At 40.7% G+C, this 12,076-nt stretch overlaps 1 protein-coding gene across 2 annotated transcripts in view; it reads right to left on the bottom strand.

Annotated features, from left to right (window-relative positions):
- EMC2 (ER membrane protein complex subunit 2) overlaps window positions 1-11,371 on the bottom strand; it is a 62,099-nt gene extending 50,728 nt beyond the window's left edge. For both annotated transcript variants that reach the window (XM_034763489.1, XM_034763490.1), the window contains exon 1: window positions 11,275-11,371. In XM_034763489.1, the coding sequence (XP_034619380.1) occupies window positions 11,275-11,314 (40 nt within the window). In that variant the 5' untranslated portion in view covers window positions 11,315-11,371. The remainder of the gene's footprint in view (window positions 1-11,274) is intronic.
- Window positions 11,372-12,076: the final 705 nt, after the last annotated feature.

Below are 12,076 nucleotides of genomic sequence, written 5' to 3'. Positions count from 1 at the left end.
GAGTGATTCTTTAAGGATATACTTTGGAGGGCACTCAGATTCTCCTGCATGGAAAGCACTATTATAGAAGATATTATTGTTCATCATTACTGGGAAGGAAGGATAGTCCATGGAAAGTGGACAAGGAAAAAAACCAAAAACAAGAAGCAGAGTTCCACCTTAGAACTGTTCTAAGCTACCAATACAAAACTTCACCATACAAACAAGAAACACAGAACTCCTATTTTCAAACTTGTGATTAGTATCTTCAACATAACTTTCAAAGTAAGTTTCAGCATCCCCATGAATTATAACTTTCCTATAGCTAATAGATCTTGCTATTTGTTTTTCGATTTGACAGTTCAGTTGCAATGGTAAAATATAATAGAAACTAGTATTTTATGTTACTGTACCAACTATTATATACAATGATTTAACAAAACTAGACTCAGACACTGAATTCCAGATTGAGGCAATTCAGTTGTACTACTAAAATTAAATCAGACAAAAGCATTGTATGCATGTACATATTTTATAGACTTTTTACTGGACAGATTTTCTGGACATCCCAATAAGTAATTTAACTTTATGAACATGACATCATTCTCCATTATGGAAAACAGGTTCAGAGAGCTTTTAAAGTAAAATTCTTATTGATGTCATATTTATCATATTTGCAAGCCACCACTAAAACTGCTTTTTATTTATTTATAACAGCTCTATGAGAATAAATTTGATTTTGGAAGAGATCAGCAATAATATGAAAACTCAACTGATAAATATGAGAAGCATATTTTTACAGTAAAAATAAATAACTGCTGTAAAATTCCATTCTAGGAATGTTCTGTATGTTCCTATGATGATATGCAGCATGAAAAAGGAGGCATGAGAATAAAGACTTTCTTTCTGCAAAAGTAAATGGGATCCAAATGTGAAAACGATCAAAGCAAACCACTTCAAATCTGAGATGGAAAGAAAACCAGATTTTCAATTTTAAAATTTTAAAAGTGCATTTACTATGGACTCAATCTTAAAAGGTGCAAAGACCTGATTTTAAGGGAGTAGAGGGCACTCACCATCTTACTAACAGTGGCTTTGTTCATCCTCAAAAATACCAAACACTAAGAATATAATTTGATACCACTCCCATAGATGGGGAGGGGAAGGAAAAAGTTTTGTTTTCTACTTCTAACTATGAAAACACACTATGCAAAATTATTGCCAATGTTATTTTTAAATTTACATCATTTGGGAGGAAAATACAACAAAGGGGAATTTTGACAGTTTTCCTTGCATTTCAAAATGCACAAATTAACAAAATTTGACAGTTTACGAGTAAACGTAGACCCTTTTCCATCTACCAGAAGTGATCTCAGATCTCTCATGAAACTGTTACTGTGTCACATTTTGTATTCTGAAAGTCAACCAAAACCACCACAGGGTTACATTTCATGTGCATGAGTAAAATTAAATGGTTCTTGACATGACGATCCTTGGCAATTTAAAAGTTAGACAGCAAGAATGTGACTGAACACAAATGTATCACACAAACTGACAGTCTAAACATACACAAAATAAATAAGTCATTCAATTTTCACCAATTCATTTACTTGACAACTATTAAAGCCTCCATACGAGTATAACTTTCAAATGTAATACAATCTAAGCTACTAATAACATTCATGTCAACTATTAATCACCAAAGTAGGCTTTGCAGTGATGGAAAAAAGCAAAACACAGAGAGCATGCTGTATCCCTTGATCATTGAAAGTGAGAACGCAAGTAAAAATAAATGTTCTAGTATACATAAATATAATGAAAGATATGTTAGCTAGATTATAAAGCGCTGCACTCTGAACAGAAGGCAAAACAAATGAAAAATGTTGGTAACAACCTAAGCAGACTCATTTTTGGGGGCGGGAGTGTTAAGAAACTTATCAGTTGTGTCAGCCAATCATACTTTAAATATTTAGGGCAACTACACCCGTACTTGGTAACACAGGGCTAGACAGTAGCAGTATTGAACTCTGGTAGTGGTGTGGGGAGGCTGATTAATTTCAGTTATATTTATGTCATTATGTATATAAGTGGATCTAGAAGAACTGATGGGTCTACTTATTTTAATGTAGTTTAAAACAAAAATGGTCAAGGTCATCCAGAGTTATGGCTATATAAATGGAAGTGTAAGAAACCCACTGCAACACACACTTTGTCACAATGGTGGTGCATTATAACAGAACTGAGCACGCTGGGGCCATTCTATGAAAGTAGTAAAATGCAATCTCCGCTATGGAGAGTTTACACTCTGGAAGGATGACACGGGGAACACTCGAAAACAAAAAGGTATAGTTTGGAGTTACTCAACTTTTACTAGGTTTTCGGTTCACATTTTCTGGGTATCAAAGTCGCTAGACTTGAATCTTAATTTTTCCAAGTATTTTAAGATTTTAATTCTCTTTGTTTGTTCAGTGTGCATTTTGGAATATAGTTTTCAAGTCTTTACCATTAAAAACACAATTGAAGAAAATAAAACCAAGGGTAGGGGCATTATTACCGAATACGGATATTCGCATTTTCTGCACTTTTACTTTGATCTAACTAACTGTGATCAATCATTAGGCAGCTGGGCCCACAACAAGGAGGACTGCATACTTAATGATTTATACCACCAATTTTTATACTGCTTTCTTAAAATCCTTTACAATGGTATATATAAGTTCTTCACCCTCATACGTAAAAAAGCAACAGATTAAACAACTTGCCCAAGGTCACACACTAGGAAGTAGCAGAGCAACTGTATTGTATTCAGGTTCTTATCTCCTTGACCTATACCAGGGTATCCAAGCTTCTGAATGACAGTCTTGCCAAGAAAGAAAATCCTCACCTACTAACAAAGACCAGTGCTTTATCCAATGGCCCATGTTGCCTCTAACTGTGACAGCTCAACATCTGCAGTTAGCTTAGTTAATGTTTAAGAACCTCACTTTTCTCTGTGGCAATCCCAGTTTTAGAGTTATCTCATTTGGTGTATAAATGTAAACCAAACACTGTCTTATGACAGTAACAAATGGATATCACTTAGAAGCAAGTTCGAACAATTTACAGGGAATAACAAAAATATCCACAATCTTTTAACGTGTACATGGAGAATATAAAGGTAAAATCAGAATATAAAGGTAAACAAAGTTAAAGAATTCTTTTAATAGTTAAAATTGACATCAGTTCAAATTGACATCTGTTACACTGTCCAATTGCTGCTGGATAACACTAGTTCCTGATATGGCTTTTATATAAAATCGTTTTTATTTTTTCTTTCATGCGTCAAACTCATCCCTGCAGTAACTTTAACTAAATCAATGGAGTCACACCAGGGATGTATCTAACCTATACTTAGTTTGCATGAAAAATTTAGAAGAATTCAAGTAAAATGCAATAAAGTGATATCCTTGATAAGCACTGATTATTGACAAAAGCAATAAAAATAACTGTACAGTTTATGGGCACACCGAGAAATTTATTAATAAAGGAGTATTGCCTTTGGAGAGCACTATTCTAGACATCAGCAATGATCCACCTACTAGGCAGTGCTTGTAATGCCTTCAATTTAGAATATCCAATTTTTTCTATTTTGTACTCAATTTTCTCCAATTCAAATTCATTAATGTGTCACACTCCACACTGACATTAACATAGGAATGCTGCTATTGATTTGCTTCAAAAGATGGTACACAAAGAGAACTAAAAAAACCACCTAAATTAACTATAGAACTGAATGCCCTAAATAGCATTATTTATATAACTGTAGTGTCCAGAGGCCCCAACAAGGATTGGAGATCCTTTGAGGCACTGAACACTCAAAGTACGAGTTGTTGCCTGACCCAAGAACTTACAGAATACAATTTAAAAAAAAAAAAAAAACACAAGACCCAACAAGTGAATGTAACAAACAAAAGTAAGTAAAAGGAAGGAAGAGGATAACAGGAATAGGAATTAAACTGTCACTTCCATGCCTTGTTTCATGCAGCCTCCTATGCACGATTAAATGTGAGCTCATCAAAATGCCCCTACCCTGCCCCCCATGGAGGTCACTCTTAAACACCCACTTCCGCCATGCTGCCTACAGTGAATCACATTGAACTGAACTGTATATCAGTGGTTCCCAAACTTGTTCCACCGCTTGTTCAGGGAAAGCCCCTGGCGGGGCGGGCCAGGCCAGTTTGTGTACCTGCCGCGTCCGCCGGTTCAGCCGATCGCGGCTCCCAGTGGTCGCGGTTCGCTGCTCCAGGCCAATGGGAGCTGCTAGAAGCAGTGGCCAGTATGTCCCTCGGCCCGCGCCACTTCCAGCAGCTCCCATTGGCCTGGAGCAGCGAACCGCAGCCACTGGGAGCTGCAATTGGCCAAACCTGCGGACGCGGCAAGTACACAAACCGGCCCGGCCCGCCAGGGGTTTTCCCTGCACAAGCGGCAGAACAAGTTTGGGAACACTGCTGTATATCAATTGCCTATTATTATTCTCTTTTCCCTGATCTCCAACTGTTTGTTTGTCATTGAACGGTAAGGTCCTTGAAGCAGAGTCTCCCTTTTTTAAGTGTATAGAAAGCACCTAGCACAGTGGGCACTACTGACAGCAGCAACAAGGATACAGCATTTAGTATAGAATCACTTTACCCAAATTTTCTACAACTTCCTCGGACTCTCTTCACAATGTCCTCCAGCATGCACTCTGCTGGTATCATTACATCAGCCTCAGCGCCTCATTGGAGCATGGAGCTTGACTAATGGAGGAGGAGAAGAGGTCTGGATAAAGCCTTTTTACAGCAGACTACAGGAATTTGCTTAGTTTTTAACCACCTTTAGTTTGAAGTCTGGGCATGAAACAAGATTTAATATTTTATTTACATCCTTCCTAAAGACAGAGAGGGAGAGAAACCCAACAACCTCACCCCTTCCACATCAGCTCCTCTACATGTGTGTTCTGTTCTTGTCCAGGGCTCCCCTCCAGCTGCCAGCCAGAGCAGCCAACACTCACTGCTGCAGGTTGTCAGCCTGACTTGCAGGGAAGACCAGAATATATCAACTTAAAAAAATCAATTAATGACAAAACTCCCCAACTATTTCCCCTCAAATTTCATGCTCATTAACACCTAGTAAATACCACCAGGCTATGAAGGTCAATTATTATGGCTCTGTGGAACAAACTGTGAAAGCAAATCCCAGAGTTGAGACAACTCTGTTGAGAATACCTCACCTTGGTAAACAAATCTAGGTACTATCAGCTTGAGTATCCTACTCCTGCTTGACCTCAGATATCATGTTAAAGTACAGAGAAGCTGTTTCTGCAAAAGTCCAGACCCAAACTATGAAGAGCCTACTAATTAATCCTCAGAACATATTCATGAGGTAGGCAAGTATTTAACCCTATTTAAAAACTGAGGCCCATCATCACTGATAAAAGATCCCTGTGGATTTGGGGATTATTATTTTTTTTTAAGTGTCCATCAGCACTGTTTCTCACATTGGATAGTTATAAACCCCTTCCAGGATACATGCAAGATTGTTTCAGTTGTCTTCTGTTTTAAGGAATCCCTTTTCCTGTATTCACGTTCATGAATACACTGTGTTCACTTAAAGGGACACTAGCAACTTGCTTCTTTTGAAAAACTGATTAATTTCAAATAATTCAGTTTTCTGATAAAGCTCCAACCTTCTAAATAGTGTGGGTTTTTTTAAATTTTATTAGCGACTTCTGCTTACCTAATGATGTTGAGAAGGGTCTTTTGGACAGGTCCAAGAGTAAAACTATCAGTGCATCCCTCCAGTTCCCTTTCTGTGTGTGCAAGTGTCTGTCTATCTCCTGTTCTGTTTCAGCTTTGCTGCAGCTACTGTTGCAATAACCTTCTTGCAGGATCCCCATAAAAGCACACAGATGAGCTTTCCCTCCCAAGCAGTAAATGCGCATAATGACATTATCTTAGTGCAAATGACAGAAAGCACAAATGACTATCGATAAAATAGCAAAACTGACAAAGGACTGTCAAAGGCATGAAATAAACAATTTGGTAAAAAAGCCCACTTCCCCCTCCTCTAATCTTTCAGTTACAGTGATCTTGTATTATTTGTAACAATTGTAGAAGCAATGTTTTCTGATGGAAATGTGATTTCAGGTTGACAGTGTTCCTTTAAGATTCAGTCAAAGTAGTTCTGCTTGTGAGTCAGTGAAAAGGAAGCAGCAGAGATGAAATAAAAGCAGGCACCATTTTCAAATGTGTAGGTTATCGCCAGACTATTTCCTTTTCCAATATCCCTCCCAGCCTCAAATTTAAACAAAGAGAACCACCATCTATGTGCAGGGAATACCTCCCTTAAGTCTCCTTTTAAAATTGCTTACATCAAGAAGTTCAACTCTTTCTTCAGAGGTTTAAAAAAAAAAATTACCAGTCATGTAGTCACTGTCTGGCGATACATGATTGCTCTCTATTATATATTATCTAGTTTTAGGCCTCATCTATAGAGCCAAAACAACATACGTTAATAATAATTTAACTCAATTATGGACCCAACAGGTCATAATGCTATACAGGGTGGATAAAAATCAATGATTTAGAAAAAAAATCAGATTTTTTTTATTTAAATCGGATTTTTTTGATAAAATGCTTTTGGAGGAACAAACCTATCTAAAGATATTTTTAATTAAGATACATTATAGCTCAAAGATATCTAATCATGGAATAGGGATTATAAATTCTAATTCTATAGTCTGGGACAATATATTCATGTAATGTTTAAGAAAAGTTTTGTAAATGAGTTCCAATAGTTCATGGACTAGGGACCCAATCTTATGGGGTTCCAGGGGCTTCTGTATAGATTATTTAGGTTAATCTTTTTATCTACCCAATGGGACTCGGTATCTTCTAGACTGAGAACTATCAGATATGCTTTGTTTTGCAGTTCTCAAACTGTGGATTTGTGTCTCCAGAGATAACATGCTCAGCAAAAATGTTTTCAAATAAATAAATAATATATAAAGGTGAGAAATAACAAACCTCACCCTATTGTCCCTCTGCAAATTTGTGTACACAGAGTCAACCCCTTACCTCTCTCTAAAAGTGCAAAGTTTCAAAAAGTTAAATGAATAGAAGATTGTTGGGGGTGGAATAGATCTGGACAAGGAGAAGAAGTCTGGAGATAAATGTGAGAAAAGAGGGACAGGCGGTAGAAACAAAAGTGAAACTATTTGAGCAGCATATTCCATAAGTCTTGAGGTCTATCTGAATGTAGGCTTCATTGATTTGATTTGAGTCCTACCATACCCTTCTCTCACTAAAAGTTAGTTTGGAAAAGAGAAGACTGAGAGGGGACATGATAGCAGTTTTCAGGTATATAAAAGGGTGTCATGAGGAGGAGGGAGAGAACTTGTTCACCTTAGCCTCTAAGGATAGAACCAGAAACAATGGGTTTAAACTGCAGCAAGGGAGGTCTAGGTTGGACATTAGGAAAAAGTTCCTAACTGTCAGGGTGGTTAAACACTGGAACAAATTGCCTAGGGGGGTTGTGGAATCTCCGTCTCTGGAGATATTTAAGAGTAGGTTAGATAAAAGTCTATTAGGGATGGTCTAGGCAGTATTTGGTCCTGCCATGCGGGCAGGGGACTGGACTCGATGACCTCTCGAGGTCCCTTCCAGTCCTATAATCTATGAATCTATGAATAAAAGGGAAAACCATAATTGCATCAGGCAGTAAAAGAGACCCAGTTTGGGAATATTTTAATGAAGTTCCTCTACCCATGGGTAAGACAGGCATGCGTGCAAAATGCAAACAGTGTAACAAAGAAATGCAATGCCTGGTTGCCTGAATGAAACAACATCATGAGAAGTGTTCCTTTTCAGGAGGAAGCTGCGTTGAAGATGATGAAAGGAACATGTCTGAACATGCAGGATCTTCAGGTTGGTAAACCTTTTTATTTCATACTTCTTTCTTAAGGACTGCCTGTTTTCCTTCTGGACTATTCTTGAATTCTCATGTTTGAGCAAAACATATACACCTCTACCCCGATACAACACTGTCCTCGGGAGCCAAAAAATCTTACGGTGTTATAGGTGAAACCACGTTATATCGAACTTGCTTTGATCCACCGGAGTGCACAGTAACAGTTGTTACTCTATGGTACTATCATTTTAGATGCAGTTGTGATAAAAAATAAATAGCTGAAATAGGCAGATCTTCCTTTTACAATTTCATCTTTAAAGTAGTACTGAGGGTCAGTGAATGCAATGAGTAATACTAAATGAGCTGTATGGTAATAATCATTAAATAACTGCATTGACTTATTTTGTTTAGGAGAATCCATCCTCAACATACAAAATTCTGAAGACTATCCACCTTCAAGATCACCATCATTTTCTATAGTTTCAGAGTTATCTGCCACTGATAGCATTTCAGTCACATCATATATGTCACATAGCCACAGTATATCACCTGTAGCAAAAAGAAATAAAAAATCTCCATCATCCGGAAACAACCATAGATAAGTTTGTGATAAGAACCAGCAGATTACAAAAAGAGGTAATGTTGATGACAATATTGCCTGGTTTGTTTATGCAACAAACTCTCCTTTCCATATGATTGAGAACCCACACTTCATTAACATGGTTCAATCATTCAGACCAGGATACAGTCCACCCAAAAGAACAAATGTTGCAGGCAAATTGCTGGATAAAGTGTACAAATGAGAAACTGAGCAGTGTGCAAAAGGTCTAGAGGGTAAAAATTGTTAACCTGAGTCTTGATGGGTGGAGCAATGTCCACAATGATCCTATTGTACGTGCTTGTGTGACAACAGAAGAAGGGAATGTCGTCTTTAAAGAAACAATTGATACATCAGGAAATGCACACACAGCAGAATACTTACAAGAAGTAGCAGTAAAAGCTATAACAAACTGTGGAAAAAAAATTCAAATATCTAGTACGCAGTTTGGTCACAGACAATGCTGCAAATGTATCCAATATGGGAAGAAATCTTTAGAAGAGAGTCCGAAGCTAATAACATACAGTTGCAGTGCTCATTTGATGCACCTCCTAGCCAAAATTTTCAAAATAAATCACTTTAAAAATGTATAGTGTGTACCTTCTAAAAATGAAACCTACATCTATCTCTGAGTTGTGAAGAATACACTTTTATGTAGAAATCCATGATTAAATCGAGTCTTCCTGACTAGTGATTTAAATCTGACTAGTGATTTAAATGAAATCCACCCTGATGCTAAATGAGCTGGCATTTGTGGATGCAAGATTAAATTAGTTGTTTGTTGCCAAGTACTTTGAGGACTTTAGACAAAAGCCCCAAAGTAAAATAATTTTCTATAATATGAAATGCACCTAGAAAGTGTAAGGATGAAACTTTCAGAAGCAACTACGGGACTTCAAAGCACCAGTCCCATTGCAGCTTGTACTCATAAGTCACTTAGGAGCTTTTGAAAAACCAACACATAATTCGCACAGACACTGTAGGGAATTATCTGTCATTCTTGATAACATTCACGGGTGTCAGTTGCCTATAGCTTTCTGTAAAGTTTTCTTCGGGGCTTGAAATTTTCCATCTATTTTCTTTTATTTGAAAATCTGAGTTAAATCTGTTCAGCCATTTTTGAGGCCATGTCTACACTAAAAAGGGTTTGCCAGTATAGACACAAGCTTATACAAGAGTTCTTTTGCTGGTATAGGTTATACCAATTCCCCAAATGAAATAAACTATAACAACTGGTGTAACTGTGCCTAAACCAGGGCTTTTTGCAAGTATAAAAATGTCATTTTAAAAAAGTTACACCCCTCTACTGGAAAAGTTTCTAGTATAGACCTGCCCTGAGTTATTGGACAATTTAAAGTGTAAGAATGTAGTTTCTCATCAAGGCTTTTTTCTCTCAACAATGAAAGGACAGTTGCTAGTGGGCTGTCTGCCAACAGGTCCAGATACCCTGCTGGTTTAACAACAATGTGAGCTAAATGTATTAACAGAAATTTTGTAACAGAGCACGTGCCAGAAGGTTTGGAACAGGAGTCCTGTTCCACACATGTGATGTTACAGTCAGGGAGAGAGAACAAAGTTTTCCCTGCCCAATCCTCATTTGGGAAATGCTAGCAAGCAAGGTAGCATAAATACTGAGAAGAGGGCCAGGAAGGGGGATGGGGCAGGGAGAGGGGAAATGGGGCAGAGAGAGGAAGGGGAAAGGGATAGGACAGGCAGCAGTGGGGAGGAAAGCGCAATGGGGGGGGGGAGCAGGAACTTTGCATATGGTATCCCCTCAGCAGAAGCAGCTGGAGATCCACTGTTAAGCAGGCCCATCAAATCCTCACTCCAATGAGCCCATCCACCACACACCTGGACCTCCCCAAGCCCCCCACACCACACCTGGGACCCCATCCCACTAAGCCACAACCAGCTGCACCCAGATCCCATCCCCCTTGCAGAGCCCCATTTTCCCACACCCAAATCCCCTCTGCTCAGCCCCAAGCACCTTCACCTGGACACCTCACCCCCGCAGAGTCCCATTGCCCCTGCACGGAGAAGTCCTGAATGAGCACCTGTGCATTCAGATCCCCCACACACCCAGATTGGCCCACACAGAACCCTCTCATCCCACCCGGACCCACCCCCGCACTAAGCCCCTCCACACTTGGATCCTGCTAAGCTGAGCCTGCTTGCCCCACACCTGGTGCACCTGGCCCCCAGGATGCTTCTGGGGCAGGCCCAAAACCTGTGCTGTGTCACAGTCAGGTGCAGCCTCACCCCCAGAGTCCCTGTCCCAGGAAGGAGGCGCTTGGGGGGCTGCAGGGTGATCGCCCACGTCCATGCAGCCAGTGGCCTGTGCTCCCCACTGTCATGCTGGAGCCACCACGTTTATTTATTGACAAATAAAAATTGCAGAATTTTAAAATATGTGCAGAATTTTTGCTTTTTTAGCACAGGATCCCCCCAGGCAGGTACCAGACCCTTCCCTGCCCCACAGCTCGGCATTCCCGCTGTCCATTCAGAACCCCCGCCTGGGGGCGGCAGCTGCTCCACCCCAGAGCCAGCGCTACGGCGAGGCAGGAACACCCGGCTCGCTCAGGGGTACGAGGCGGGGAAGGGCTGAGGCTCCCCATCGCCCGCCCCGCGGGGCTCCCGGGCCCACTGCTAGCTGGGAAGGCCGGCGGCGCTGGGCGCTTGCGGGGAGCTCAGACGAGACTCCCCGCCGGGCAGCCCGTGCTAGTGACCCGAGGGAGGGAGGCAGGTCACCCCCTACGCCCGGGAGCAGTTACCTTCCCAGGTCACATCGTACAAGTCCGAGACCTTCGCCATCTTGCCGGCGTAACGTCCACCTCTGCGCCCCTGCGCGATCACTCTCTGAGCATGCGCCTGTGGGCTGCGCACGCGTAATGATGTCTGCTGAAGCCTCTGCCCTGCCTTGGGCTTTGCCCGGGCTCCCCGCGGTTAGGTTAACGGGCGGCGGGATGGGGGAACATGGGTGCGCAGGAGCGGCAAACAACAGCTGGAGGCAGGGGAAGGGGTGGGGTAGGACTGGAGCTGGGGTGAGGCGCAGACAGACAGGGGCAGCTGGGGGAACCTCAGCAGAAATAGGGGGTGGGTGGCAGAGGGGCTGTTTTCCCCACCTGGGCAGGGCAGTACCCGCTTCCCAGGGCTGAGTGCTTACAGTCTCAGCGCAGCCCAGTGCCTGGACAAGACCGGGCTTCTCGATCTGCAAGCATGGATTGAGCTGCTGAAAGAGACTGGGTCCAGTGAAATATTTTACATACACGCACACCCCTGAAAACTCTGATGGCCATACATATTTGTAGGATTAAAAGGATTGGTTATTAGATAATATGCCTGCATAAAGCCTCAGAGTAACTCGTCTCAGCTGCTGTTCTGACTGCCTGCATTGGACTGTCTTTTTCTTATAGTCCACTGTAAATGTAGTTTCATGCCTTTAAATTATTTAATTTTTAAAATGTTATTTTTTATTACTCTTCTTATTCTTAGCACTTCATCACTTACCTTCATTAATACTGTGCAGATGGATGACATTGTGCTATTTAACTTAAATTTTAATACTAGATAATC

The sequence above is a fragment of the Trachemys scripta genome, chromosome 2, assembly GCF_013100865.1.
Source record: "Trachemys scripta elegans isolate TJP31775 chromosome 2, CAS_Tse_1.0, whole genome shotgun sequence".
Lineage (NCBI taxonomy): Eukaryota > Metazoa > Chordata > Testudines > Emydidae > Trachemys > Trachemys scripta.
Note: the sequence above shows the minus strand (reverse complement) of the source record. Positions and strands in the feature narration are given on the sequence as shown.